The 26,661-nt window shown below is 46.1% G+C and overlaps 3 protein-coding genes across 7 annotated transcripts in view; all 3 read left to right on the top strand.

Moving 5' to 3' along the window:
• LOC140460322 (uncharacterized) overlaps positions 1 to 26,551 on the top strand; it is a 137,863-nt gene extending 111,312 nt beyond the window's left edge. The window contains exons 1-4 of one of the 4 annotated variants that reach the window (XR_011953985.1): positions 21,761 to 21,990; positions 23,218 to 23,737; positions 25,151 to 25,243; positions 26,502 to 26,551. Coding sequence is in view for 3 of the 4 variants with exons in the window: in XM_072554794.1 (XP_072410895.1) it covers positions 23,422 to 24,498 (1,077 nt within the window). In the remaining variant the exon portion in view is untranslated. Of the gene's footprint in view, positions 1 to 9,531; positions 9,584 to 21,760; positions 21,991 to 23,217; positions 24,654 to 25,150; positions 25,244 to 26,501 lie in introns of those variants that run through there. The other 3 variants (XM_072554795.1, XM_072554793.1, XM_072554794.1) reach the window with 3 other exon arrangements.
• On the top strand, positions 1,790 to 6,581 carry LOC140460325 (uncharacterized). Of its 2 annotated transcripts, none has more exons than XM_072554800.1 (2): positions 1,790 to 1,865; positions 4,833 to 6,581. In XM_072554800.1, exon 2 carries the CDS (start codon positions 5,175 to 5,177, stop codon positions 5,976 to 5,978), a length of 804 nt encoding a protein of 267 aa, XP_072410901.1. In that variant the 5' UTR covers positions 1,790 to 1,865; positions 4,833 to 5,174; the 3' UTR covers positions 5,979 to 6,581. The 2 variants fall into 2 exon arrangements, with proteins under 2 accessions (XP_072410901.1, XP_072410899.1); XM_072554798.1 differs by having other exon boundaries at positions 1,790 to 2,020.
• On the top strand, positions 9,522 to 13,258 carry LOC140460327 (uncharacterized). The gene is made up of 2 exons (XM_072554801.1): positions 9,522 to 9,587; positions 12,096 to 13,258. The coding sequence occupies exon 2, from the start codon at positions 12,502 to 12,504 to the stop codon at positions 13,105 to 13,107; it is 606 nt and encodes a 201-aa protein (XP_072410902.1). The 5' UTR covers positions 9,522 to 9,587; positions 12,096 to 12,501; the 3' UTR covers positions 13,108 to 13,258.
• Positions 26,552 to 26,661: the final 110 nt, after the last annotated feature.

The raw sequence follows: 26,661 nt of genomic DNA, 5'->3' as shown, positions 1-26,661 counted from the left end.
CCTATCATGGGAATTCTGGAAAATATAAAAGGGCTGATAAAAGTACTTCACCTTTGGGAACACTGGGTCTTGTGGAAGCAGGGCATTTGACAAACCTTTTCAGAGAAATTTCCTCCAACTGCTGGACTATAGACAGTTTTTCCACGGAACATTACACAGATATTAGGAATGTTACCTTCTGTAAAACATTTTCCTGAAAAATGCAGAAGAATTCAACTTGCTAATGTGAAACAAATGTTGGAGAGAAAGGAAACTGCCAAGATCAAAAGGCTGACGAATGTCAACATTTATCAGATTGTTTCGAGAACAGAAAAACCTGCACTGGAGACACCCTGAAGAGGGTTGTGTCATACCTATTCCTTCAATTAGTTTTGTATGTCTTAATGGTTAAGTCATACCTAGCACATGGAAAGATGGCTATGGTTTGTGGAGGTCAGTCATCTCGGCTTCAGGACAACTCTGCAGGAGTTCATAGGCCAAACCACCTTCATCAATGACCTTCCTCCATCATAAGTTCAGAAGTGGAGATGTTGCAATAATTGCAGATGTTCAGCACTATAAACAGCTCCTCATAAACTGAAGCAGTTCAGTTTGAAATGCTACAAGATCTAAACCATATACAATGGGCTGATGAGTGGCAAGAAACATGAATGCCATGCAAATGTCACACAATGACTCATCCACAAAAGAGATAATCTGACCACTGACCTGTGATATCAACAATGTTACTGTCACAAAGTACCCCACGATCAACATCCTTGGGGTTTACCATTGAACAGAAACGCAACTAGATGAACCATATATACACAGTGGCTACAAGAGCAGGTCAGAGGCCAGAAATACTGCAGTGAGTAACTCACCTCCTGACTCTCCAAAACGTGTTCCAATTTCTACAAGCCACAAGTCAGCAGTGTAATGGAATACTCCCCACTAGCTTGGATGGGGTTGCAGCTTCAACTGTATTTGAAACGCTTCATACCATCCAGGTCAATGTTGCCTGCTTGATTGGTCCCATATCCACTGTTCAGAAGCAGTAGTGTGTAGTATCTACAAGACGCACTGCAAAAATTTACCAAAGCACCTTACAAATTGCCTTTCAAACTAACAACCACTTCCATCTAGAAGGACCAGGAAAACAGATACATGGGAACACAACCTCTTGCAAGTACCCCTCCAAGCCACTCACCATCTTGACTTGGAAATGTATTACTGTTCCTTCAGTGTCACTGGTCCAAATCCTGGAATTCCTTCCCTCAAGACATTGTGGGTCACCGTACAGGATGTGGACTGCACAGGTTCAAGAAGGCAGCTCACCATCACATTCTCAAGGAGAACCAAATGCTGGCCAGCCAGCGACGCCCATGTACCAGAAGTAGATTTTAATAAATTATTAAAACAGCAGGTTGGAATCTGCAAACTAAAGAAAATCAACGTTAAGAAGGGTTAGATGGAGAACATTGATTCGGTGCTTATTTGAAAACAGATAAAGAGTGATTATACTGACACCGACTTGGAACTAGAGTTTCGAGTTAAACACCTGTAGTGTTCCACTCAATGCATAAATCTAAAATCGCTGAAAGATTTGCACCTGACGTGTACTTCATTAACACATGAATAGGACAATTAAGAAGGCATATGGGATACTAGATTTCATGACATTAATGGCGCCTTCAATTCCCACGATCCCATGCGATCGAGAAACCTCTCTATGGGGCCCTGGCAGTGCGCATGCGTGCGCGCGACATGGCGCCGGCCACTGAAGGAACAAGAACAGAAATCGCTGGAAAAGCTGAGCAGGTCCGGCAGCGCCTGTCGAGAGAAATCGAGGAGGTGTTTCGGGTCCGGTGATCCTTCTTCAGAACAGGGTGAGACAGGGTAGGATTGGAAACCGCGGGAGGAGGGAGACTGGGGAGTTTATAAACTCCTAGGGGGAGGCCTGAGGCCGTGAATAAAACCTCCCCAGGCCCACTTCACCACCGGAGGAGCTCTCGTGTTGCCCGGGCAACAGGGCGCCATCATTGTAAGGATAAGGCGCATGTTGACTTGGGGCGGGGAGCGCGGGCGGCCATCTTGGTGAGGGCACCATCAGCCGTCATTTCCGGGAGAGAAATGACAGTTGGTGTCATTCAACTAGAATTTCCTCATTTCACTCAGAGACCTGTCCCTGAGCTTGGTCTGTGTGTCCTTCAGACAGGAATAGGGAGTGGGAGGGAGGGAGAGAGATCTAGAATGACACGAAGGCGGACTATGAATTTGAGGTGAATGAATCTGATCATTTGTGGCGCTGGGTACTTCCAAGATCGCAGTGGCCAGGAGAGCATTGATGTGTTGATGTTATTTTCAGTTTGTAGACTGGGAAAAGAGAACGCCAGGAGTGGAGGAAAGACATGATGAAGATAGATTTGAAATTCAATACAGGAGGAGGGTTAACTTGAGCCAGCACTTGCCCATATCCCTCCGAACCCTTCCTATTCATATACCCATCCAGATGCCTTTTAAATGTTGGAATTACACTAGCCTCCTCCACATCCTCCAGCAGCTCATTCCATACACTTACCACTATCTACATGAAAAAGTTGCCCCTTAGGTCTCCTTTAAATCTTTTCCCTCTCATCCTAAACCTATGTTCTGTAGTTATCGACTCTCCCACCCCAGAGAGAAGACTTTGTCTATTTATTCTATCCATGCACCTCATCATTTTATAAACCTTTATAAAGTCACCCCTTAGTGTTCGACTCTCCACGGAAAACAGCCAGACTGTTTAACTTCTCCCTATAGCTCAAATCCCTCAACCCTGGCATCATCCTTGTAAATCTTTTCTGAACACTTTCAAGGTTCATACATCCTTCTGATAGGAAGGAGACCAGAATTGCATGCAATATTCCAAAATTGACCCAACAAATGTCATGTACAGCCGCAAACAATACCTCCCAACTCCTGTACTCAGTACTCTGACCGATAAAGGAAAGCATACCAAACACCTTCTTTACTATCCTATCTATCTACAACTCTACTTTCAAGGAGCTATGAACCTGCACTCCAAGGTCACTTTGTTCAGCAACACTCCGTAGGACCTTACCATTAAATAGTTCTGCTAAGATCAGCCCAAGATTTGCCAATTGCATGACCTCGGACCATAGTTTGGGGTGTGGGTTACCAGCACCGGGATTTGTAAACTTTTAATCCCATCAATTGCCCCAACACCATTTCCCCACAACTACTCATTTCCTTCATTTCTCCTCTCAGTGGACCATGTGTTCCCCAACATTTTGGGGATGTTACCTGTGTCCTCCTTTGTGATGATAGAAGCAACATATGTGGTTAATTGGTCTGCCATCCCTTTGTTCCACATGAGAACTTTGCCTGTTCTGGTTGTTATCGTTTTCTCTAATCTTTTTTTATCTTCACATACCCATTGTCCCCTTTTGATCAATCCTTTTGTTGAAACCTGAACTGCTCGCAGTCTTCAGATCTGGTACTTTATTTTTAGCCAATTTGTACACCACTTCTTTGGATCTCGTCCTATCCATCATGTCCCTTGTTAGCCGTGGCTGTGTCACCTTCTGTGTTTTATTTTTTCAGACAGGAATGGACAACTGTTGCAGTTCCTCCAGGTGCTCTTTAAATGTTTGTCATTTCTTTCAATCATGTTCCATCATTTGTTGTGGCCTGTTTGTGCCTCTGCCATTGTAATTTCCTTGCTTTAAATATAAGTCCCCAGTCTCAGAATCATCTCTGTTCCTCTCCATTTTAATGGAAAGTTCTCTCACTTGGTTCTTCACTCTTCTGCAAGAGACCTCTTACAGCTACAATGCCAATTATTCCCTTCTCATGAAGAAATTAATATTTTGGAATTAAATTGCCATTGTTCAGCAGAACCATAGCCACTTTTGGAATGTTGTGTGCTGTTCTGGTCTCAGTCCTATCAGAAGGATGTTGTGAAACTTGAAAGGGTTCAGAAAGAATTTACAAGGATGTTGCCAGGGTTGGAGGGTTTGAGTGATAGGGAGAGGCCAAGCAGACTGGGGCTGTTTCCCCCTTGTGTGCTGGAGGCTGAAGTTGATAAAATCATGAGAGGCATGGATAGGGTAAATAGTCAAGGTCTTTTCCTTGAGATGGGATGCTCCAGAATGTAAGGGTAATAGGTTAAGGGTGGGGTGGGGAAGGGAAGGTTTAAAAGGGACATAAGGGGCAACTTTTTCATTCAGAGGGCAGTGTGTGTAAGGAACAAGCTGCTACAGGAAGTGGTGGGGGCTGGTACAATCACAACATTTAAAAGGCATCTGGATGGGTATATGAATAGGAAGGGGTTCAAGGAATATAGGCCAAGTGCTGGCAAATAGGCCTAGATTGATTCTGGGTATCTGGTCGGCATGTTCACTTTCTCTCTGGTGTCGGTGTCAATACCTTGATGTCTCGTTTTCTCCCCCTTCCTGGGGACGTTAACCATTTCATGTCTCATTGTTCGTCAAGAAGCTGCATTGCAGGTTCACCCTGAATTGATGGTTTTTGCTTCCCAAAATCAGACCTGCTCACTCTCAGCAGTATTCCAGTGTTGGGAAAGAAACTAACTTTCAGGTGGAGCTATCCAAAATTCAGAGAGACGTCAGTCTTGACATTTTTGCTTTTCTGCCCCTGTAAGATCCTGAATCAGCACCTTCAGGAGAATTAGAGTGGAGTGAGAACAGAGGGGGAGTGAGAGTGAGAGTGGGATGATGCTTTCAATTTTGTGGAATAACTAAAGAAAAGAACGTTCTGCAGAAAGGAGAGTTGATTGTTCTGAATTTCTACCCTGCACTGACAGTGATGACTTTTGTAATTTTTTTTTACAGAGTATTTGAAGATCTGAAGACAGAAGTTTCAAAATCAACAGATGAAGGGCTTATGCTTGAATCATCGACTCTCCTGCTCTTTGGATGCTGCCTGACCTGCTGTGCTTTTCCAGCACTGCACTTTTCAACACTGAGTGTCCAGTGTCTGCAGTCCTCACTTTGATGTCAATGTCTGACAGTCACTCAATCCATTGGGAACACAACAATTTTCGACTGTGATTCTGTGAAAAGGAGCAAAGCTTTTTGGTTCCTGCTTCTATATGTTTTCAGAATCAGTGGGACTGGATGAGAGACCGTATGGTTGCAGTGCACTGAGTGTGGAGCCAGAAATAGTTGTATGACATGGAAAGAGGAATTCAGACCGGGGAGGGGCTCTACACATGTTTGTGCGCAGCTGAAGTTTTGGCCATGGAGAAACCTGAGGGATCCTGCCCCGTAGAGAAACCATGCAAGTGTGGTGACTGTGGGAAAAGTTTCCATTTCCCGTCTGCCCTGGAGACTCATCGGCGCACTCACACCGGGGAGAGGCCGTTCCCCTGCACAGAGTGCGGTAAGGCCTTCAGCAATTCCTCTGACCTGCTGAAGCACCGACGAGTCCACACAGGGGAGAGACCCTTCAGCTGTCCCAAATGCGGGAAGGGCTTTACCCAGGCCTCCAGTCTGCTGACCCACCAGCAGGTCCACACCGGGGAAAGGCCGTTCCTTTGCACCAAGTGCGGGAAGGCCTTCAGCAATTCCTCAGCCCTGCTGAGGCATCAGCGGGTACACACTGGGGAGAGGCCCTTCAGCTGCCCCGAGTGCGGGAAAGCCTTCAGCAATTCGTCCGACAGACTGAAGCACCAGCGGGTCCACACTGGGGAGAGACCCTTCAGCTGCCCCGAGTGTGGGAAGGGCTTTACCCACTCCTCCACCTTGCTGACCCACCGGCGGGTCCACACCAGGGAGAGGACCTTCACCTGCCCTGAGTGCGGGAAAGCCTTCAGCAATTCGTCCGACAGACTGAAGCACCAGCGGGTCCACACAGGGGAGAGACCCTTCAGCTGCCCTGAGTGTGGGAAGGGTTTTGCACAGGCCTCCACCCTGCTGGCCCACCAGCGGGTCCACACTGGGGAGTGGCCATTCACCTGCTCTCAGTGTGGGAAGTGATTCACCCGCTCTTCCCACCTGCAGAGGCACCAGCGAGTTCACATGCCATGGCAGGGGGATTGAAGGAGCAATGGCAGAGTCCCATTATTGACTGGACCCCTGGGTTTGAATCCCATCGTGGCAGATGGCGGAATTGGATTTCGGTCAGAAGTCTGGAGTTCGGAATCTAACGATGAAACCATTTTTGGGGGCGGGGGCATGAGAACCCCCATCTGATTCACTCATGTCCTTTTTAGGAAAGGAAACTGCCGTGTGGGAAAGGGTTCATTCAGTCGTCCCATCCTTTACCCGGGCTGGCCTACATGTGACTCCAGACCCACAGCTGTGTGGTTAACTCCCCCACCTGCGGAAATGAACAGGGAGAAACTTACTTGGGTACAGGGTCTGGGTTGAAATTGCTGAGTGAGGCAATACTTCCTACGGGTTAAGGCTGTACCAAGGATTCAATTCCAAAGGGATAACTTGGTGCTGACTAATAGTAAAGAAAGTTGGGGGTGGGGGGACTGTGTACTCTTTGACCTTGAGCTGTTTTTTTTTTAAAAAAGCTACTTTTTCTACGCCTTTTTGCTGGGAGGATCTGAAGCCGTAATAAAGTTGGGTCTTGATAAAGGTTATCTGAACTTACTGCCGGGCTCAGACTTTCATTGAAAGCTTTGAGCTCCAAGAGGTTTTTGTTTTAAAGCTGCTCATTTCTTTCAACCTCCTGCACTAAGTTTCCAATGTCATGTATCAGATGGAGCAGTGAATGAGTAGCTAGTATCGTTAGAAATTGTAAATTTTCCATGAGTGCAGGTCCTGCATCATTCCCTCAGCATTGTAAAGTTTCCTGGCAGCACCGGGAGGTGGGGGCTGCCTTCACTCGAAATGATATGGAGGAGCCAGAGATGGACTGGGTTGGATCAAGTTCAAAAATCACACATCAGGTTATCGTGGTTTATTTGGAACCACTAGCTTTCAGAGAGCTGTTCCTTCATCAGGAAGCTGTGGAGAAGGATCATAAGACAGAATTTATAGCAAAAGATCACAGTATAGTGCAACTGATCGGATATATTGAACAAACCTAGATTGTTGTGAAGTCTTTTGCCTTTTAGAATAGGTTGCAAGTTTTAGTTCATTAATGTGTAAATCCCAGAAAGTCTTTGAAGTCAGATTCTCGAGATGACTTAAGGTTTTATATAAATAGGTTTCATCTCAGTTCAGACAACAATGAAATGTGTGAGGTTTGAGTCTGTATCCCAATCTTGAATCAGACTGGTTCTATTTCCAAAGGAGGAATTTACAAATATTACATTGATCAACTGCCTGCAGGTTGTGTGCTTTTTGATCAAAATTGAATGTCTCTGCAAATGCAAATTCACCCCATAGACCTGTGTGTGCATGCATGAGAGAGTGTGTGTGCATGAGAGCACGTGTGTCTGTTTGCGTAGGTGCTAATGTCTCCTCTGAAACGGTGAGGTGCTTCCATTGTCCTGTCCTGGGAGCAATGCTCTTGCTGGTGCCTCTCTGTCTGACCTGTCCTTTGTGTGGCTTTGATACTGCTGGGTTGTGAAACTGTCCTCAGGGCTTTGGGATAGCTGTGGTATTCTGTCATTGTTAGTGGGTACTTGAGGTGTACAGGTATTCCCTTGTCTGCAAGTGCTGTCTAGTTTCACTTGTCAGCCTGCTTGGTCCCTGCTAAGGCATTCTGGGTGTTTTGGTACAGTTTGGCCAATTTTGCTTTTGTGGGCCTATTGTGGGTTGCCAGGGTGGCAGATCTTTTCCCACATACAATTACCAGGAATACTTGGAATCCTGAGAAGGATTTAAGTGAATCCTCGAGAGATGTTGTATCCCTTGGACTATTCCCAGCAAGTGAATGAACTATCAAGACTCTTGTAAAGATTCGTGGGAACTCTTGCAGGGATGTAAAGAAAACTAGATTTACAATAAGGCCATACATCCCATTCTGCTAAGTTACACCAGTTAATTGGTAATTTTTATTTGTTTAAAAATGTGAAATCTTAATGAAGAGTTCTTCCAGTTAATCACTGGGTATTCAAATTTCTCTTCAGAATTAAAGATCATAACAAAACTGGGTGTCTTTGTGGGATGTTGAATCTGTAGTATGTGCTTGGTAAAATTTGGATGAACAATATTTCAAAGTGAATTTTATCGTGTTAAGTACTAAGACTTTCTGGAGAGGAAAGATTTGCCCTTGTGTGTTTTGCAACACTTAATGAAGGTCAGTTCAATAGAATACGCAGACAAGTTGTATGCTAGAGTTGAGAGCTATGGCAAAATATCAGAAATAATGCAGGCAGTAGCACGGCAATTGAGGGTGAGAAAGTTAGCTAAAAAAATTATTAAAAAAAGGTGGAAAGTTTTGTCAGCTTTTCTTAAAAATAGTTAACAAAATAAGTGTTGGTTCTGCAGATAATGCGTCTGGGGATTTAGTAACGGAGGATAAAGAGATGGCAGATGAATTGAAAAGAGTTTGAATCTGACTTCACTTGAGAGGATACAAGTAACACCCTAGAACTAGCTGTAAATCAGGAATTGAAAGGGAGGGAGGAACTGAAGAAAATTACAATCCCCAGGGAACGAGGACTGAGTAAACTGTTGGAACTCCGAGCTGATAAGTCCCGGGTATTTGAAGGAATTCATCCTAGGCTCTTAAAGAGAAATTAGGGCGTGAAATAAGACCATAAGACATAGGAGTGGAAGTAAGGCCATATCGAGTCCACTCCGCCATTCAATCATGGCTAATAGGCATTTCAACTCCACTTCCCCGCATTTCTCCCCGTAATAGTTAATGTATTGGTTTTAATTTTCCAAACCTCATTAGTTTCAGGGGTGGTTTTTTTTAGATTGGACAAATCCTTTTTTCAAAAAGGGAGACCATTTAACTTAACATATGTAATGGGGAAAATGTTCAAAGCTATTATCAAAGATATTATGACAGAGCACTTGTATAAGTTCAAAGTAATCAGGCAGCGGCACATTTCCCACATTTCCCCAAATTCTCCGCAGTTCTGGTATCCTTTTGGTTCTGTGTTTCCGATGAACAATTGAAACTGTGATCACACTCAGGAAACGTGTACAGTCACTCCCTCCTGCGAATAGTGTAATGTTTCTTCAGTCTGTGTAACTGGTTAAAGCGCTGCCCAAAGTCAGCTCATGGGGAGACTCTCTCAACAAGGGGAAAAGACATACAAAAGTTGAGCAGCGAGATAAAATGTCGAACCACGGGGAAAAAATATTGTGGCTCTACCCCTTTTTTTCCTATTGGCATTTGGACACTTAAAATCTGTTAGTAACACCAGCATCCCGATAGAGCATACAGCGCATGTTTGACGGTGTCAGCAATGTCGTGCGCATGCTCGCCGGGAGTCAGCAAAATACTGGGCATGCTCATCGCAGTCGGCACAAAAAGGCGCGCGATCTTCTTTTGATTGACCAATAGGGAGTACTGGAGGACCGGAAGGAGACTAGTCCTCCTGCTAATCAGAGACACCGCATTGTCTGAATGCGGAAGTTGGACCAGGAGTTTCTGAAGATGATGCTGCTCTCTGAATGAAGATTGAGCTTCACCCCAGACTGCAATCTCCTTCCTCTGTCCAACATCTGTGAGTACAGCACTCTCTTTTCTCACCACCTTTTCCATTTTTTTTTCATTCTGGGATTCAGTTGTTGACTTGCCGCAATTGAAAGGAAAGGGAGTGAATCGGGGTGGGGACAGACTCTGGAAACGTTGCTCCACGTCTGTGTCGCAATTGGCAAAATAGACAGGCAGGAGGCTGGAAGAACAGAAGAAGCCAGGGAGCATCAGGAGGTGGAGAAGTCGACGTTTCAGGTGTAACCCTTCTTCAGGATTGGGGATGGGTGCAGATAAAGTGTGTCCTGGGGGCAGGGTGTGGAAGTGGGGACAGGTGAAAGGTCTGACCTGGTTGGTGAATGGGAGAAATAAATCTGGTTAGTGACAAGGAGGAGTGGAAATGAGGGGGGAGGGGCTGAGAAGGGAGTCGTGGTGGGGGGTGGGGGAAGAGATGGGAAGTGAGGTTATTTGAGACTGGAGAACTTAATGTTGAGTCCGCTGGGCTATAGGCTGCCCAGGCGGAAGTGGAGACGCAGGTAGATAGGATAGTGAAGAATGTGTTTGCTATGCTTTCCTTCATTGGTCAGAGCATTGTGTATAGGCTTTGGGAGATCATGTTGTGGCTGTACATTGGTAAGGCAATTTTTGGAATAGTGCGTCCAGTTCTGGTCTCCCTGCTTTCGGAAAGAACTTGTGAGACTTTGAGAGGGGTCGGAAAAGATTTGCGAGGATGTTGCTCGACTTGGAGGGTTTGACCTACAGGGAAAGGCTGAGTAGATCCAGGATATTTTCCCTGGAGCATTGGAGGTTGAGGGGCAGCCTTATAGAGGTTTGTAACTGGCATGGATAGGGTGAATATCCAAGGTCTTTTCCCCAAGGTAGGAGAGTCCAAAACTATAGGGCATATGTTTGAGGTGAGAGGGGAATGATTTAAAAGGGCCCTGAGGTGCAACCTTTTCACGCAGTGGGTTGTGGATGTATGGAATGAGCTGCCAGAGGAAGTGGTGGGGCTGGTGCAATTATATTTAAAATGCATCTGGTTGGGTACATGAATAGGAATGGTTTAGAACCATAAGATCCACATGGTGGCAAATGGGACTAGATTAATTTCGGATATCTGTTTGGCACAGACGAGTTTGACCAAAGGGTCTGTTTCCGTGCTGTATGACTAATTGTCTTCGGTGAAAGCAGAAGTGTGGTTGTGAAGACTGGAGGCTGGGAGCAGAAGAAGTTACAATGAAATATTTGATTTATGAGAGAGCAACTGAGTGAGTGTGGACATTTGGGATTTTGGTGGAAAGTGGGAATTCATTGCACTGTGGGGATCAAGCCCTCACTATCCAGTCATTTCAGCTGGTGGATGAGACTCGGCAGTTCATGCAGGCAGTCAATCCAGATAATATTTTATAAATTCCTGCTTTGGAAATAGAAACAGTCTGAGTCAAGACTGAGATACAGGCAAACGCTGACCTCATACCTTTAATGCATTGTCTGAGCTGAGATGCCACCTTTTGTTGTAAAGCCTTATGTTATCTTGAGAGGGGGCCTTACAGGAAGTTCTGGGATTTCCATATTAATGATACCTGCAATCCATTCTAAAAGATGAAAGACTTAACAATCCAGATTTGTTCAATATATCATTTCAGTGGCAGGCCACAAATGTCTTTCCATAAATTCTGTGCCTTATGGTCTTATTCTCCACAACCACCTGATGAAGGAGCAGTGCTCTGAACGATTGTTCTTCTAAATAAACCTGTTGGACTATAACCCGCGTTTGTGTGATTTTTTAACTGCCCAGGTTAGGGTGGATTGATCACGCTAAATTATGCATAGTGCCCAGGGATGTGCAGGTGAGGATGGATTGGCTGTGTTAAAGTACCCATCATGCCCAAGGAGGTGCAGGTTTGTGTGGGTTAGCCGTGCTAACTTACACATAGTGTCCAGGGATGTGCAAGGTAGGGTGGATTGGCCAAGGGATATGGGCCAAGTGCTGGCAAATGGGACTAAATTGATTTACAATATCTGGTCAGCATAGACGATTTGGACCAAAAGGTCTGTTACTGTGCGGTATATCTTAATGACTCTGGCTTTCTACTAACGTTTGCCACGTCTCTTCTGTTCAGTTTCTCTCTAGTGTCTGTGTTAATACCTTGATGTATCTGGTTATTCCTCAAGATGCATTCCCGATTCATCCTGAATTGACACATTTTGTTTTGCTTCCCAAAATCAGACCTGCTCACTCTCAGCAGCATCCCACTGTTGTGAAAGATATTAACTTTCAGGTGGAGTTATCCAATATATATTTCTTGACGTTTTTGCTGTTCTGATCTTGAATCAACACCTTCAGGAGAATTACTTAAAGCGGAGTGAGAACAGAGGAGGGGGAGGGGAGAGAGAGAGAGAGAGAAAGAAAGAGAGAAGGATGTTGCTTTCAATTTTGTGGAATAACGAAAGAAAAGAATGCTCTCAGAAAGTAGAATAGCTTGTTCTGAATTTCTACCCTGCACTGACAGTGTTGACTTTTGTAATGTCTTTTTCTCGAGTATTTGAAGATCCGAAGGCAGAAGTTTCAAAATGAACAGATGAAGGCCTTTTGCCCGAAATGTTGACTCTCCTGCTCCTTGGATGCTGCCTGACCTGTTGTGCTTTTCCAGCGCCGCACTTTTCAACACTGACTCTCCCGCGTCTGCAGTCCTCACTTTCACATCAATATCTGACAGTCACTCAATCGATTGGGACAGCCACAATTTTTGATTACAATTCTGTGAGAAGGAGCAAAGCTTTTTGGTTCCTATTTCAGTACATTTTCATGATCAGTGTGACTGGATGAGAGACCCTACTGTTGCTGCGCACTGAGTGTGGAGCCTGAAACTGTTATACGGCCTGGAAAGAGGAATTCACAGCAGGGAGGGGCAGTACACTCATTTGCTTGTGGCTGAAGCTTCGGACATGGAGAAACCGTGGAAGTGTGGTAACTGTGGGAAAGGCTTCCGTACTCCATCTGACCTGGAGATTCATCGACGCATCCACACCGGGGAGAGGCCGTTCTCCTGTCCCAAGTGCGGGAAGGGCTTTACCCAGGTCTCTGCCCTGCTTAGGCACCAGCGGATCCACACGGGGGAGAGGCCTTTCAGCTGCCCCGAGTGTGGGAAGGCCTTCAGCGATTCATCCTCCCTACTGACCCACCGGCGTGTCCATACGGGAGAGAGGCCCTTCAGCTGTCCCGAGTGCGGGAAGGCCTTCAGCGATTCCTCCACCCTGCTGAGGCACCAGCGGGTCCACACGGGGGAGACTCCCTTCAGCTGCCCCGAGTGCGGGAAGGCCTTCAGCCGTTCCTCCAATTTGCTGACCCACCGGCGGGTCCACACGGGGGAGAAGCCCTTCTGCTGTCCCGAGTGCGGGAAGGCCTTCAGCGATTCCTCCTCCCTGCTGACTCACCGGCGAGTCCATACGGGGGAGAGGCCCTTCAGCTGCCCTGAGTGTGGGAAGGCTTTCACCCGCTCCTCCCACCTCCGGTGCCACCAGCGATTTCACGTGCCATCGCAGGGGGACTGACAAAGCGACTGCCGAGTGCCGTTATCGACTGGACTCTCAACCCAGTTCTGGGATCTGTTGGGTTTGAATACCACCGCGGCAGATGGTGGAATTAGAATACGGTCAGAAGCTAAAGATGAAACCATTTTCTGTTGGGGGGGAGGGGAGGGGAGGGGAGGGGAGGGGAGGGGAGAGAAAACCCCAATCTGATTCACTCACGCCCTTTTTAGGGAAGGAAACTGCCATTGTGGGAAAGGATTCACTCCGTCGTCCCAGCTGCATCCTTTACCCGGTCTGGCCTACACGTGACTCCAGACTCTCAGCAGTCTGTTTCACTTCCCACTCCCCCCGTTCCCAGCCCCACACAGTAAGGCTGTACCAAGGATCCAATTACAAAGGGACAACTCTGTGCTGACTGATAGTAAAGAAAGTGAGGGGGGGGGGAGGGGGAGTGTGTGCGCTTTGACCTTGAGCTGTTTAAAAAGCAGCTACTTTCTCTCCATCTTTTTGCTGGGGGGGGATCTGAAGCTGTAACAAAGTTGGGTCACAATAAAGATTACCTGAACTTACTGCTGGGCTCAGACTCATTGAAAGCTTTGAGCTTCAGATGTTTTTTTTTGTTTTAAAGCTGCTCATTTCTTCCAGCCTCCTGCACTAAGTTTCTAATGTCGTGTATCAGATGGAGCAGTGAATGAGTAGCTAGTATTATTAGAAATTGTAAATTTTTAAGGAGTACAGGTACTGCATCGTTTCATCAACATTGTAAAGGTTACTGGCAGCACTGGGAGGTGTGGGCTGTGTTCGCTCGAAACTCTTATCTTTAAAATTGAGAATAGCTAAAATGATATATTCAGAAACATCCTTGAAGTCTAAACGCATTTCAATTTTTTAAAAGAGCTGCTGAAATCTTTCTGAAAATTGCACTGGAATATGTGCAGTTAGGCCTCAGCTCAGGTCAGGCTGTAAGGGGTGAATGACCTATTCCTCATTTTGTGAAATTGGTTTCAACTATGTAGACACAGTCATAGAGTTGTAGAGCTGGAAACAAACCCTTCAGTCCATATCTTAAATGAATCCAGTGACCCATTTGCCAGCATTTGGCCTATGTTCATTTGTACCCTTCCTATTCATATCCCCATCCAGCTGCCTTTTAAATGTTGCAATTGTACCAGCCTCCACCACTTCTGCTGGCAGTTCATTCCATACACGCACCACCCTCTGCGTGAAAATGTTGCCCCTCAGGTTTTCTAATCTTAAAAAAAATGGAGTGAGTTTGTGGTGGTCTTTAAAAAAAAGTGGGTGGCATGGTGGCACAGTGGTTAGCACTACTGCCTCACAGTGCCTGAGACCCGGGTTCAATTCCCGCCTCAGGCGGCTCGCTGTGTGGAGTTTGCACATTCTCCCCGTGTCTGCGTGGGTTTGCTCCGGTTTCTTCCCACAGTCCAAAAATGTGCAGGTTAGGTGAATTGGCCATGCGAAATTGCCTATAGTGTTAGGTGAAGGGGTAAATGTAGGAGAATGGGTCTGGGTGGGTTACGCTTCGGCGGGTCGGTGTGGACTTGTTGGGCCGAAGGGCCTGTTTCCACACTAAGTAATCTAATCTTTCCCCACTCACCTTCAACCTATGCCCCTTTCGTACTGGACCTTTGGGAAAGACCTTGGGTATTCACTCTATCCATGCCCCTTACAAGTGTCTATAATTTTAAGGAGGGGAAAATGAGGACTGCGGATGCGAGACATCATTTTCCACATCCCCACCCCACTTTATTCCAGTCCCGTGCCTTCAACTCAGTACGCTCTCTTGACCTTTTCCATCAACTTTTCAATCCATCAGCTCCACCCACTTCTCCAACCTATCCATCGCCAAACCATTATTTCCCGATGCCTGGAGGAGGAACACCTCATTCTGCCTTGCGACCCTGCAACCACACAGGACAAATGTGGATTTCAACAGTTTCCTCACCTCCCCCACTTTATTCCAGTCCCAAGCCTCCAACTTGGCGCTGCCCCTTCTGACCTGTCCATCATATTTTCCTATCTATCTGCACCACAACTCCCTCCGACCTATCATCTTGCCACCCCACCTCTCTCTCTCTCTCTCTCTCTCTCTCTCTCTCTCTCTCTCTCTCTCTCTCACACACTCACACACTCACACACACACACACACACACACACACACACACACACACACACACACACACACACACACCTACCTACCTTCATCTACCTATGGCATTCTCAGCTACCAACCTCACCCTCTTCCCATTTATCTCTCAGCACCCCCCGCCCACAAGCCTCGTTCCTGATGAAGGGCTTATGCCCAAAATGTCAATTCTCCTGCTCCTTGGCTGCTGCCTGACCTGCTATGGTTTTCCAGCATCACACTCGGCATAATTTTAAGGTAACTGGAGGAAGGTTTCGGGGGAGATGTCAGAGTAGGTTCTCTACTCAGATCGTGGTGGCTGTGTGAAATGCACTGTCAACAGTGGTTGTAGAGTCAGATACATTAGGGACATTTAATTGACTCTTGGATAGGTACATGAAAGTTAGTACAATAAATGGTATGTAGGTCAGTCTGATCTTAGAGTCGGATAAAGGGCCGGTACTGTGCTATATACCTAAGTAGAGTCAAAAATGTTGTTTTATCAGCAGTACAGTCAGATCCGAGCAAACAAGGACATGCAGGTCATACTGCGCTTAGACAGAGTGAGGCATACAGAGTTACAGCTGCACAGGAGGTGCGCATAAGCAACATCAGATTTCATATTGGAGAGCTCCATTCAGCAGTCTAATAATAGCAGGGAAGAAGCTATTCTTGAACCTGTTGGTACATGTGTTCAAGCTTCTGTATCTTCTGCCTGGCAGAAGATGGTGCAGGAGATCATTCCCGGGGTGGGAGGGGTCCTTGAGGTTGGTAGCCTTTCCACGACAACGAGAAGTGTAGATGGATTTCATGGGTGGGAGGTTGGCTTCTGTGATGGACTGTACTGTGCACACAACCTTCTGTAGTTTCTTCCGGTCCTGGGCAGAGCAGTTGCCGTAGCAGGACGTGATGCACCCAGATTCAATGCTTTCTGTGGTGCATCTGTAAATGTTGGTGAGTGTCATTGTGGACATGCTGAATTTCTTGAGCATCTTGAGGAAGAAAAGGTGTTGTTGTGCCTTCTTGACCGTTGCATGGGTAGGTTTAGATATTTCGCCACTCCTTTCTCATTCTTACTAACTCCTTTACTTGATGCAGTCACAGTCAGTTTCATACCTTGTGCTAATCTCTTTTGAAGGTCTTCAGAAGGATAAAATATTATGAGGGGCAAAAGTAGTGTACATACATAATATGAAATCTTTAAACTTGAATTCATTTTAAAGAGCAGAACAACGTATTTATGGTAAAAATGGGTAAACTTAACAGGTTTTATGAAGGGTGAGAGTGGAAAGTATGTGGAGGTGCATGTTAAAACAGGACTGAGTCTGCATAGCTTTGACAACAGGAGGTCATGTCTGACAAATCTATTAGGATTCTTTTGAGCAGGTAATGAGTAAGTTAGACAAAGGGAGAGCCAGTGGACGTGAGCGATTTGAATTTCCAGAAGGCCTTTGACAAGGTGCCGTGCAGGAGGCTGCTAAGTAAGATAAGACTCCCTGGTGTAGGAGCAAGGTACACCTCATTCTTGTAGAGGATTGGCTGACTGGCAGAAGGCAGAGAGTTGGCATAAAGGGGTCTTTGGAGTTCTAAAGGGGTCCATGCTGAGAATGCTTGGACAGTCCAGGAGAATGGTCAGAGAAGGGGCAGATGGAATACAATGTGGTAAAGTCTGAGGCTATACACTTTGGGAAGACCAGAAACAGAGACTGTTTTCAAAATGGGAAAGGCTTCGGAAATGTGAAACAGAAAGGGATTGTACCATTCATTCGGGGTGGTGTGGAAAGGATCGTATCATTGAGACTTGGGAGGATTATACCCTTAACGGCTGTGGGGGAGTAATGGGTTACACCATTCAGAGGGGGACGATTACATCATTCGAAGGTGAAGGGGAGGGGAGGATTGTACCATTCACAGGGAGAATTATTTAGTTTTATTTTTCAGAATTTCCAGGATACACGATATATGCCAATTTTACCCACCCGAAATCGACTGAAACTGGGTGCACTAAAAAAATCCAGCAGGAAGATTATCAGTAAAAAGGTCTAGTTTCGGTCATAGCAGTTATGGACTTATATAGTCACACTGCACAGAAACAGACACTTCAGTTCTACTCATACACGCCGACCAGATGTTCCAATCTGGCCCAGTCCCAAGTTCCAGCATTTGCTCCATATTCCTCTAAATCCGAACTATTCATCTAGACACCTTTTAAATGTTGTAATTGTACCCACCTCCTCCACTACCTCTGGCTGCTCATTCCATACACGCTCTACCTTCTGCATGAAAACGTTGCCCCTTAGTTCCTTTTTAAATCTTTCCCCCTCTCATCTTAAACTTATACCTTCTAGTTTTGGACTCCTCCATCTTGGGGGGAAAGACCTTGGCTATTCGCCCTATCCATGATTTTATAAACCTCTCAGGTCACTCCTCAGCCACCTCCACTCCAGGGAGAACAGCCTCAGCCGAGTCAACTTCTGCCGATAGCTCAAATCTGGTAGCATCCTTGTAAATCTTTTCTGAACCCTTTCAAGTTTCACAACATCCTACCAAGAGGAAGGATGCCGGAATTGTACACTTATTCCAAAAGTGGCCTAAACATTCTCCTGTACAGCCACAACATGACCTCTCAAATCCTATACTCAATACTCTGACTAATAAAGGAAAGTATACCAAACATCATCTTCACTATCCTATCTACCTGCAACTCCACTTTCAAGAAACTGTGAACCTGGTCTCCAAGGTTTCTTTGTTCAACAACACTCCCTAGAACCTTACCATGAAGTGTAGATGTGCTGCTCTGATTTGTTTTTCCAAAATGCAGCACCTCGCATTCATCTAAATTAAACTTCATCTGCCACTCCTCAGCCCACTGGCACATCTGATCAAGATCCCATTGTAATCTGAGGTAACTTTCCTCGTTGTTCACTACACCTCTAATTTTGGTGTCATCAGTAAACCTACTAACTATACATCCTATGTTCACATCCAAGTCATTTGCATAAAAAATATAGAAAGGAGTGGACCGAGCATCTATCCTTGTGACACTCACTGGTCATAAGCCTCCAATCTGAAAAACAACTCGCCACCACCACCTTCTACCTTTTGAGCCAGTTCTGTATCCAAATGGCTAGTTCTCTCTGTATTCCATAAGATCTAACCTTGCTAACCAGTCTCCCTTGGGGAACCTTGTCGAATGCCTTACTGAAGTCCATATAGATCAAGTCCATTGATCTGCCCTCATCACTCTTCTTTGTTACTTCTTCAAGCACTCAATCAAGTTTATGAGACATGATTTCCCACACACAAAGCCATGGCGACTATCCCTAATCAGTCCTTGCCTTTCCAAATATGTGTAAATCCTGTCTCTCAGGTTTCACTCCAACAACCTGTCCACCACCGATGGCAGGTTCCCTGGCTTTTCCCTATCACCTTTCTTAAATAGTGGTACCATGTTAACCAACCTCCGGTTTTCTGGCACCTCTCCTGTGACTATCAATGATGCAAATATCTCAGCAAGGGGCCCAACAATCACTTCCCGTAGCCTCCCACAGAGTTCTCAGGTACACCTGATCAGGTTCTGGAGATTTATCCACCTTTGTGTTTCAGGACATCCAGCATCACCTCCTCTGTAACATGGACATTTTTAAAGATGTTATGATCTATTTCCCTACATTCTATATTTTTCATGTCCTTCTCCAGAGTAAACATTGATGCAAAATACTTGTTTAGTATCTCCTCCATCTCCTGTAGTTCCACACATTGGCAGCCTTACTCATCTTTGATGTGCCCTATTCTCTCCCTAGTGACCCTTTTGTCCTTAATGTATTTGTAAAAACTCTTTGGATTCTCCTTAACCCTATTTGCCAAAGTTATCTCATGTCTAGTTTTTGCCCTCCTGATTTCCCTTTTAAGTATACTCCTATTACCTTTATACTCTTCTAAGGATTCACTCAATCTATCCTGTCTATACCTGACATACGCTTCCTTCTTTTTCTTTACCAAACACTCAATTTCTCCAGTCATCCAACATTCCCTACACCTTTCACCCTAACAGGAATATACTGTCTCTGGACTCTCATTATCTCATTTCTGAGGCTTCCCATTTTCCAGCCGTCTCTTTACTTGCAAACATCTGCCCCCAAACAGCTTTTAAAAGTTCTTGCCTATTACTGTCAAAGTGAGACATTCTCCAATTTAGAATTTCAATTTTTAGATCTGGTCTATCCTTTTCCATCACTATTTTAAAATTAATAGAATTATGGTTGCTGGCCCCAAAGTGCACCCCCACTGACACCTCAGTCAGCTGTCCTGCCTTATTTCCCAAGAGTAGGTCTAGTTTTGCACCTTCTCCATCGGTATATCCACATACTAAATCAGAAATCTTTCTTGAACAAGCTCAACAAATTCCTCTCCATCTAAACCCTTAAACCTATGGCAGTCCTGGTCTATGGTTGGAAAGTTAAATCCCCTACCATAACCATATAAGGGGAAGTGAGTTTAAAGCTGGGCACAATCCTCCAGGTGCAGTTTCAGCAATGCTATGTTTGGTTGCAGCAACACTTTCCTCCCATTATGTTCTATTCCTTTAGCGATAAAAGCGAAAGCTGTATTCACTTTCTTTATTATCTACTGTACCTGCATGCTAGTTTTCTGTGACTCATTAATGAGGATACCCAGATCTCTCTGCACCAGATCATCCCAAACCTTCTATTAGATAATAGATTGCTTTGCTGTTTTTGTTTTGACCAAAATGCATGACCTCACACTTATCCACATTCAACTCCATCTGCCACATTTTGTCCTACTCTCCGAACCTATCTCGATCCATTTGAATGGTTCATGTTTCCTCATTGCAATTTACCATCATGCCTATTTATGTGTCATCCACAAACTTGGCAAATGAGCCTTTTATACATGTATCCAAGTCACTAATGTAGATTGTAAATAGCTGGGGTCCAAGGACACAACCCTGTGGCACCTGTTACATCTTGCCGTTCAGAAAAAAAGCCATCAATTTGGACTGTCTGTCTTCGGCCTATCAGCCTGTCACCTCTCCAAGCTGATAAATCAGCCCATATCGCATATGATCTAACCTTGTGAATTAACGCTCTGAGTGGCACTTTAGCAAATTCCTTCTGAAAAGCCAGATCTATTACATCTACAGGATCCCTATTATCGACTTGTTACATTGATGAAGAACTTAGTTAAATCTGATTTGCCCATCATAAAGCCATGCTGACTGATGGATAGAGTTTTGACTTTTCAAATGTCCTGATATTGCTTCCTTGATAATTGACTCTAACACCTTCCCAACAACAGAAGTTAAACTAACTGGTCTGCAATTTCCCACATATTGCCTGCCTCCCTTTCTGAATACAGGCATTACATTAGCATTTTTTCCAATCCACTGGAACCAGAGGATCCTAAGATATAGGAGCAGAAACTAAGTCATTCAATCATGGCTGAAACGTTTCTCAGCTCCATTCTCCCGTTTTCTCCCCATAACCTTTGATCCAAGTTATCAGCTTGGATAGGTGACTGGCTGATGGGCAGAAGACAGACAGTCCGAATTGATGGCTTTTTTTTCTGAATGGCAAGATGTAACTAGTCAGGTGCCACAGGGTTGGGTTCTTGGACCTCAACTATTTACAATCTACATTAGGGACTTGGATACACGTATAAAAGGCTCATTTGCCAAATTTGTGGATGACACATAAATAGGCGTGATGGTAAATTGCAATGAGGAAACATGAACCTTTCAAATGGATCGAGATAGGTTAGGAGAGTGGGCCAAAATGTGACAATCAAGAACCTACCTATCTCTCTATTAAATAAACTCAATGAATCTTTCTCATGTCCAGGGAATTTTAGAACATTGTAACTAATGAATCCACAATCTCCACTGCCACTTCCTTTAGTACCCTGGGATGTAGGCCATCAGGACTAGGGGAGTTGTTTGCCCTCAATCCTAATAGTGTACCTATCGACGTTGATTTGACTTTGACTTGCTCGTTCCAATCCGAATGGTACTGCTGTCCTCCAACGTGAAAACTGAGGAAAAGTATTGATTTAGCAGCTCTGTCATTTCACTGTTCCCCTTATTAACTCACCTGTTTCATCTTCCAAGGAACCAACATTTACTTTAGCGACTCTGTTCCCTTTGGCACAACAACAGAAGCTTTTGATATTTTATACTCGGCTTCTTTTGTAATTTACCTTCCCTATTTCTATTCATTTTTGAAAACCCCTTTGTTTGTGTCTGGAAGTTTCCCGATGTTTCAGCCTTCCAAAGGTCTGGAGTAACATTCCTGAACAGGCTGAACATTAAAAAGAAAACCACATTCACATTTAAATGAAACCCACCTTTCAGGGGCTGGGGGGGCGGGGAAAACCAACCCCCATTGTCCCCTATTGGTTGGAGGGCTCCCCAACCACGCCCCCTCAGTTGGTGACGACTTTGTGTGGACCACGCCCCCTGTCTGTTGGCGCATGTGCAGTGTAGGTCCCGCGGCCGGACAATGACAGTGTTACTGAGTGTGGGAGAGGAATGACGCCGGCGGCTGAAGGAACAAGAACAGGAGCCGCTGGAAAAGCTGAGCAGGTCCGGCAGCTCGTGTCGGGAGAAATGTGAGGACGGGTTTCGGGTCCCGGTGATCCTCCTTCAGGACAGGACCAGGTTTCAGAAACATCCCGGGGAGGTCGCCAGGCCCGAGCGCCAAGACCTGGCTCCTGCCCCCGGGGAGAGGAGACAGTGAGAAAGGGTAGGATTGGGAACCGCGGGAGGAGGGAGACTGGGGAGTTTATAAACTCCTAGGGGGAGGACTGAGGCCTCCAATAGAAGCCCCACAGGCCCCAGTGTTTACTTCACCGGCGAAGGCGCTCTCGGGTTGCCCGGGCAACCGGCCGCCATCTTTGTGAGGGTCAGGCGCATGTTGTCCTGGGACGGGGTTGTTGGATTGTTGTATAATATTGATCTCTCTGTACTTTTAATCTTGAATATTTTTAAAATGTACACTGGCTTCAATTTATGAATTCTAAGTACAGAAGCAAACTATAAACATCTCCTTACATGGATCCCAACATGTGCATAGGAGCCAAGACTGTCTCAAGATTTCCTGAGGTGCTGAATCAATAGCTCTTTCTATTTTGATTAATGAAGGTGGTGCCCAGCAGACTCCTGCTCACAGCCTGTTCTGTCAGCCTTTATGGGAAAGATAGGATAGCAAAACATCTCTGACTCTATAATTGCTGAGATTACCTTTACAACCTTTCTTAAACCAGGCTGCAATGTTTGCAGTTCTCTAGTCTTCTGGCACCTCCTCCAAGTCCATGGAAGACTGATAAATTACGGCTTCCACAATTTCTGTTGTCCCTTCCTTCAAGATTGTTGGATGCATTTCATCAGTGCCTTGTCAAACTTTAAGTACCAAATGCTTATCGAAGACTTTTTCATGTTAATTCTTTACTCTTGGGAGGTCATGTTGCGGCTGTCCAGAACATTGGTTAGGCCATTGTTGGAATATTGCATGCAATTCTGGTCTCCTTCCAAGGAAAAGATGTGCAACCTGAAAGGGTTCAGAAACGATTTACAAGGATGTCGCCAGGGTTGGAGGATTTGAGCTATAGGGAGAGGCTGAACAGACTGGAGCTGTTTTCCCTGGAGCGTTGGAGCATGAGGAGTAACCTTATAGAGGTTGTAGATTTATGAGGGGCATGTATAGCATAAATAGACAAAGTCTTTTCCCTGCGTTCGGGTCTGTTTCCACGCTGTACATCTCTATGACTCTGTTGGTTGCATCTGTAAGATCCTGAATCAGCACCTTGAGGAGAATTAGAGTGGAGTGAGAACAGAGGGGGGAGAGAGAGTGGGATGGTGCTTTCAATTTTGTGGAATAACAAAATAAAAGTATATTCCGCAGAAAGTAGAATTGCTTGTTCAGAGTTGTTACCCTGCACTGAGTGTGATGACTTTTGTAATCTCTTTTTAGAGTATTTGAAGATTTGAAGACGGAAATTTCAAAATCGACAGATGAAGGCCTTATGCCCGAAGCATTGACTCTTCTGCTCCTCGGATGCTGCCTGACCTACAGTGCTTTTCCAGCGTCACACTTTTGAAGTCATGACTCTCCAGCAACTGCAGTCCTCACTTTCACATCAATGTCTGACAGTGACACTGGGACATCGGGACTGCAATGATTTTTGACTGTGATTCTGTGAGAAGGAGCAAAGCGTTTGCTTCCTGCTCGAGTACATTTTCAGAATCAGTGGGACTGGATGAGAGACCCTACGTTGCAGCGCAGCGAGTGTGGAGCCTGAAACAGTTATACGGACTGGAAAGAGGAATTCACGGCAGGGTGGGGCTGTACCCACGTTTGTGTGCGGCTGAAGCTTCGGCCATGGAGAAACCTGAGGAATCCCGTCCTGTGAAGAAACCGTGGAAGTGTGGTGACTGTGGGAAAGGCTTCTGTGCCCCGTCTGCTCTGGAGACTCATCGGCGCAGTCACACCGGTGAGAGGCCCTTCAGCTGCCCCGAGTGCAGGAAGGGCTTTACCCAGGCATCCGCCATGCTGACCCTCCGGCGGATCCACACGGGGGAGAGGCCTTTCTGCTGCCCCGAGTGTGGGAAGGTCTTCAGCAATTCCTTCGCCCTGCTGAGGCACCAGCGAATCCACAAGGGGGAGAGGCCACTCTCCTGCCCCGAGTGCGGGAAGGCCTTCAGTGATTCCTCTCACCTGCTGACCCATCGGCGGGTCCACACAGGGGAGAGGCCCTTCAGCTGCTCCGAATGCAGGAAGGCCTTTACCCAGGCCTCTGCCCTGCTGATCCACCAGCGGCTCCACACAGGGGAGCGGCCCTTCAGCTTCCCAGAGTGCGGTAAAGGCTTCAGTGATTCCTCCACCCTGCAGACCCACCAGCGGGTCCACACGGGGGAGAGGCCCTTCAGCTGCTGTGAATGCGGGAAGTGCTTTAACCAGGCCTCTGCCCGGCTGAGACACCAGCGGTCCCACACCGGGGAGAGGCCCTTCAGGTGCCCCGAGTGTGGGAAGGGCTTTGCCCGGGCCTTCAACCTCCAGACTCACCAGCGGATACACACGGGGGAGAGGCCCTTTAGTTGTCCCGAGTGCAGGAAGTGCTTTACCCAGGCCATCACACTTCAGAAACACCAGCAGGTCCACATAGGGGAGAGGCCCTTCAGTTGCCCCGGGTGCAGTAAGGTGTTCACCTGCTCCTCCCACCTGTGGAGGCACCAGCAAGTTCACGTACCATAGCAGAGGCATTGAAGGAGTGCCATTATTGACTGGAGTATTAACCCAGTTCTGGGGCCTCCCGGGTTTGAATCCTGCCGTGGCAGATGGTGAAATTGGAATTCAGTCAGTAATCTGGAGTTCCAAGTCTAACGATGAAGCCATTTTTCGGGGGGAGTTGGGGTGGGGGTGGGGGGCGGGGGTGGAGTTAGGGTGAGAAAACCCCCATCTGATTGACACACGTCATTTTTCGGGAAGGAAACTGCCATTGTGGGAAAGGATTCACTCAGTCATCCCAGCTGCATCCTTTACCCTGTCTGGCCTATGGTTGACTCCACACTGCACCCGCACCCACTTCACCCCCCACTGGGCCCGTCCCATTCCCCAGCAAATGAACAGGGAGAAACCTACTTGGATACAGAGTATACATTGAAATTGCTGAATGAGGCAATACTTCCTACACGTTAAGAAAGGGAGTGTGTGCGCTTTGACCTTAAGCTGTTTTTAAATAAAAAGCTCTTTCTACGCCTTTTTGCTGCGGGGGTTGGGGAATCTGAAGCTGTAACAAAGTTGGGTCACAATAAAGGGTTACCTGAACTTCCCGCCAGGCTCAGACTCTCATTCAAGGCTTTGAGCTTCAAATGGTTTTTGTTTTAAACCTGTTGATTTCTTTCAGCCTCCTGCACTAAGTTTCCAATGTCGTGTATCAGATGGAACAGTGAATGAGTAGCTCGTATCGTTGGAAATTGCAGATATTTCAGGAGTGCAGGTACTGTGTTGTTTTATGGGCATTGTAAAGTTTCCTGGCAGCACCAGGAGGTGGGGGCTGTGTTCATTCGAAATGATGGGCAGTTGTTGGTGTTGGACTGAGGTGGAGAAAGTTAAAATCGACACCACTCCAGGTTAGAGTCCCAACAGATTTATTTGGAAGCGCTAGCTTTCGGAGCGCTGTTCCTTCATCGGGTAGGTGTTGAGCAGGATCATAAGACATAGAATTTATCGCAAAACATTACAGTGTCATGCAGTTGATCAGATTTCCTGAACAAGTCCAGTTGCAATTCAGTCTTTCCTCTTTTCGAATGGGTTGCAGGTTTCGGTTCATTAACATGGATATCCCAGAACTACTTTTAAGTCACATTCTCCAGATGACTTAAGATTTTGTAAAAATAGGTGACATCTCAGCTCAGACAAAGCAAGAAAGGTGTGAGGTTCAAGTCTGTCTGTATCCCAGTCCTGAGTCACACATGTTCTATTTCCAAAGTAGGAATTTATAAAATATTACATAGATTGACTGCCTGCAGATTGTATTTTGCTCAAAAAGCACAATGTATCTGCAAATGCAAATTCACTGCATAGGTTTGTTTGTGTGTGTGTGTGCATGAGAGAGAGAGAGAGAGAGAGATGGAGTGTTTGTGTGTGCATGCTTGATAAAGTGTTTCGATGCAGTGGAGTATAAGCCTGTGAGAGGGTGTGTGCATGGATTTGAGTGTGGGAGGTGTGTGTGAGAGAGGGTCTGTGTGACTGGGTGTGTATGTATGGGAGTGAGAGACAGTGTTAAGTGTAGTGTGGTCACCCAAGGTCCCGGTTGAGACCATCCTCATGGGTTCCAAACTTGGCTATCGGCCTCTGCTTGGCCAGTAGAAACAATTCAGCAGTTACTGGGTGACATGGTGGCTCAGTGGTTAGCAGTGCTGCCTCGCAGCACCAGGGATCCGGGTTCGATTCCCACCTCGGGCAACTGTCTATGTGGAGTTGGTACATTCTCCTCATGTGTTTCCTCCGGGTGCTCCAGTTTCCTCCCATAATCCAAAAGATGTGCAGGTCATGCTAAATTCCACATAGTGTTGGGTGCATTAGTCAGGGGTAAATTTAAGGTAGGTGAATAGGTCTGTGTGGGTTACTCTTTGGAGGGTCAATGTGAACATTTTGGGCCAAAGGAACATTTGTTTCCATACTGTAGAGAATCGAATCTAATCTACACACACACATTGGAGAGGGCAGGGTGAGACTTGTCTTTCACTTTGCAGAAGGTGGGAGGTCCTGGATGCTGTGATTCAGCGTAAACACATGCTGGGAGACCTTTGGCTCAGAGAGATGGAGTTGGAAGCCAGGCTGCAGGCACGTCATGGGGAAAGTTAACCGGACACTTTATTCCAGGAGATGGTCATTCCCCTCTGGACAGATCCT

This window comes from Chiloscyllium punctatum, chromosome 36 (assembly GCF_047496795.1).
Source record: "Chiloscyllium punctatum isolate Juve2018m chromosome 36, sChiPun1.3, whole genome shotgun sequence".
Lineage (NCBI taxonomy): Eukaryota > Metazoa > Chordata > Chondrichthyes > Orectolobiformes > Hemiscylliidae > Chiloscyllium > Chiloscyllium punctatum.
Note: the sequence above shows the minus strand (reverse complement) of the source record. Positions and strands in the feature narration are given on the sequence as shown.

Excerpts from the sequence above, each read along its gene's own strand:
- LOC140460325 (XM_072554800.1), top strand. The coding sequence starts at position 5,175 with ATGGAAAGAGGAATTCAGACCGGGGAGGGGCTCTACACATGTTTGTGC.
- LOC140460327 (XM_072554801.1), top strand. The coding sequence starts at position 12,502 with ATGGAGAAACCGTGGAAGTGTGGTAACTGTGGGAAAGGCTTCCGTACT.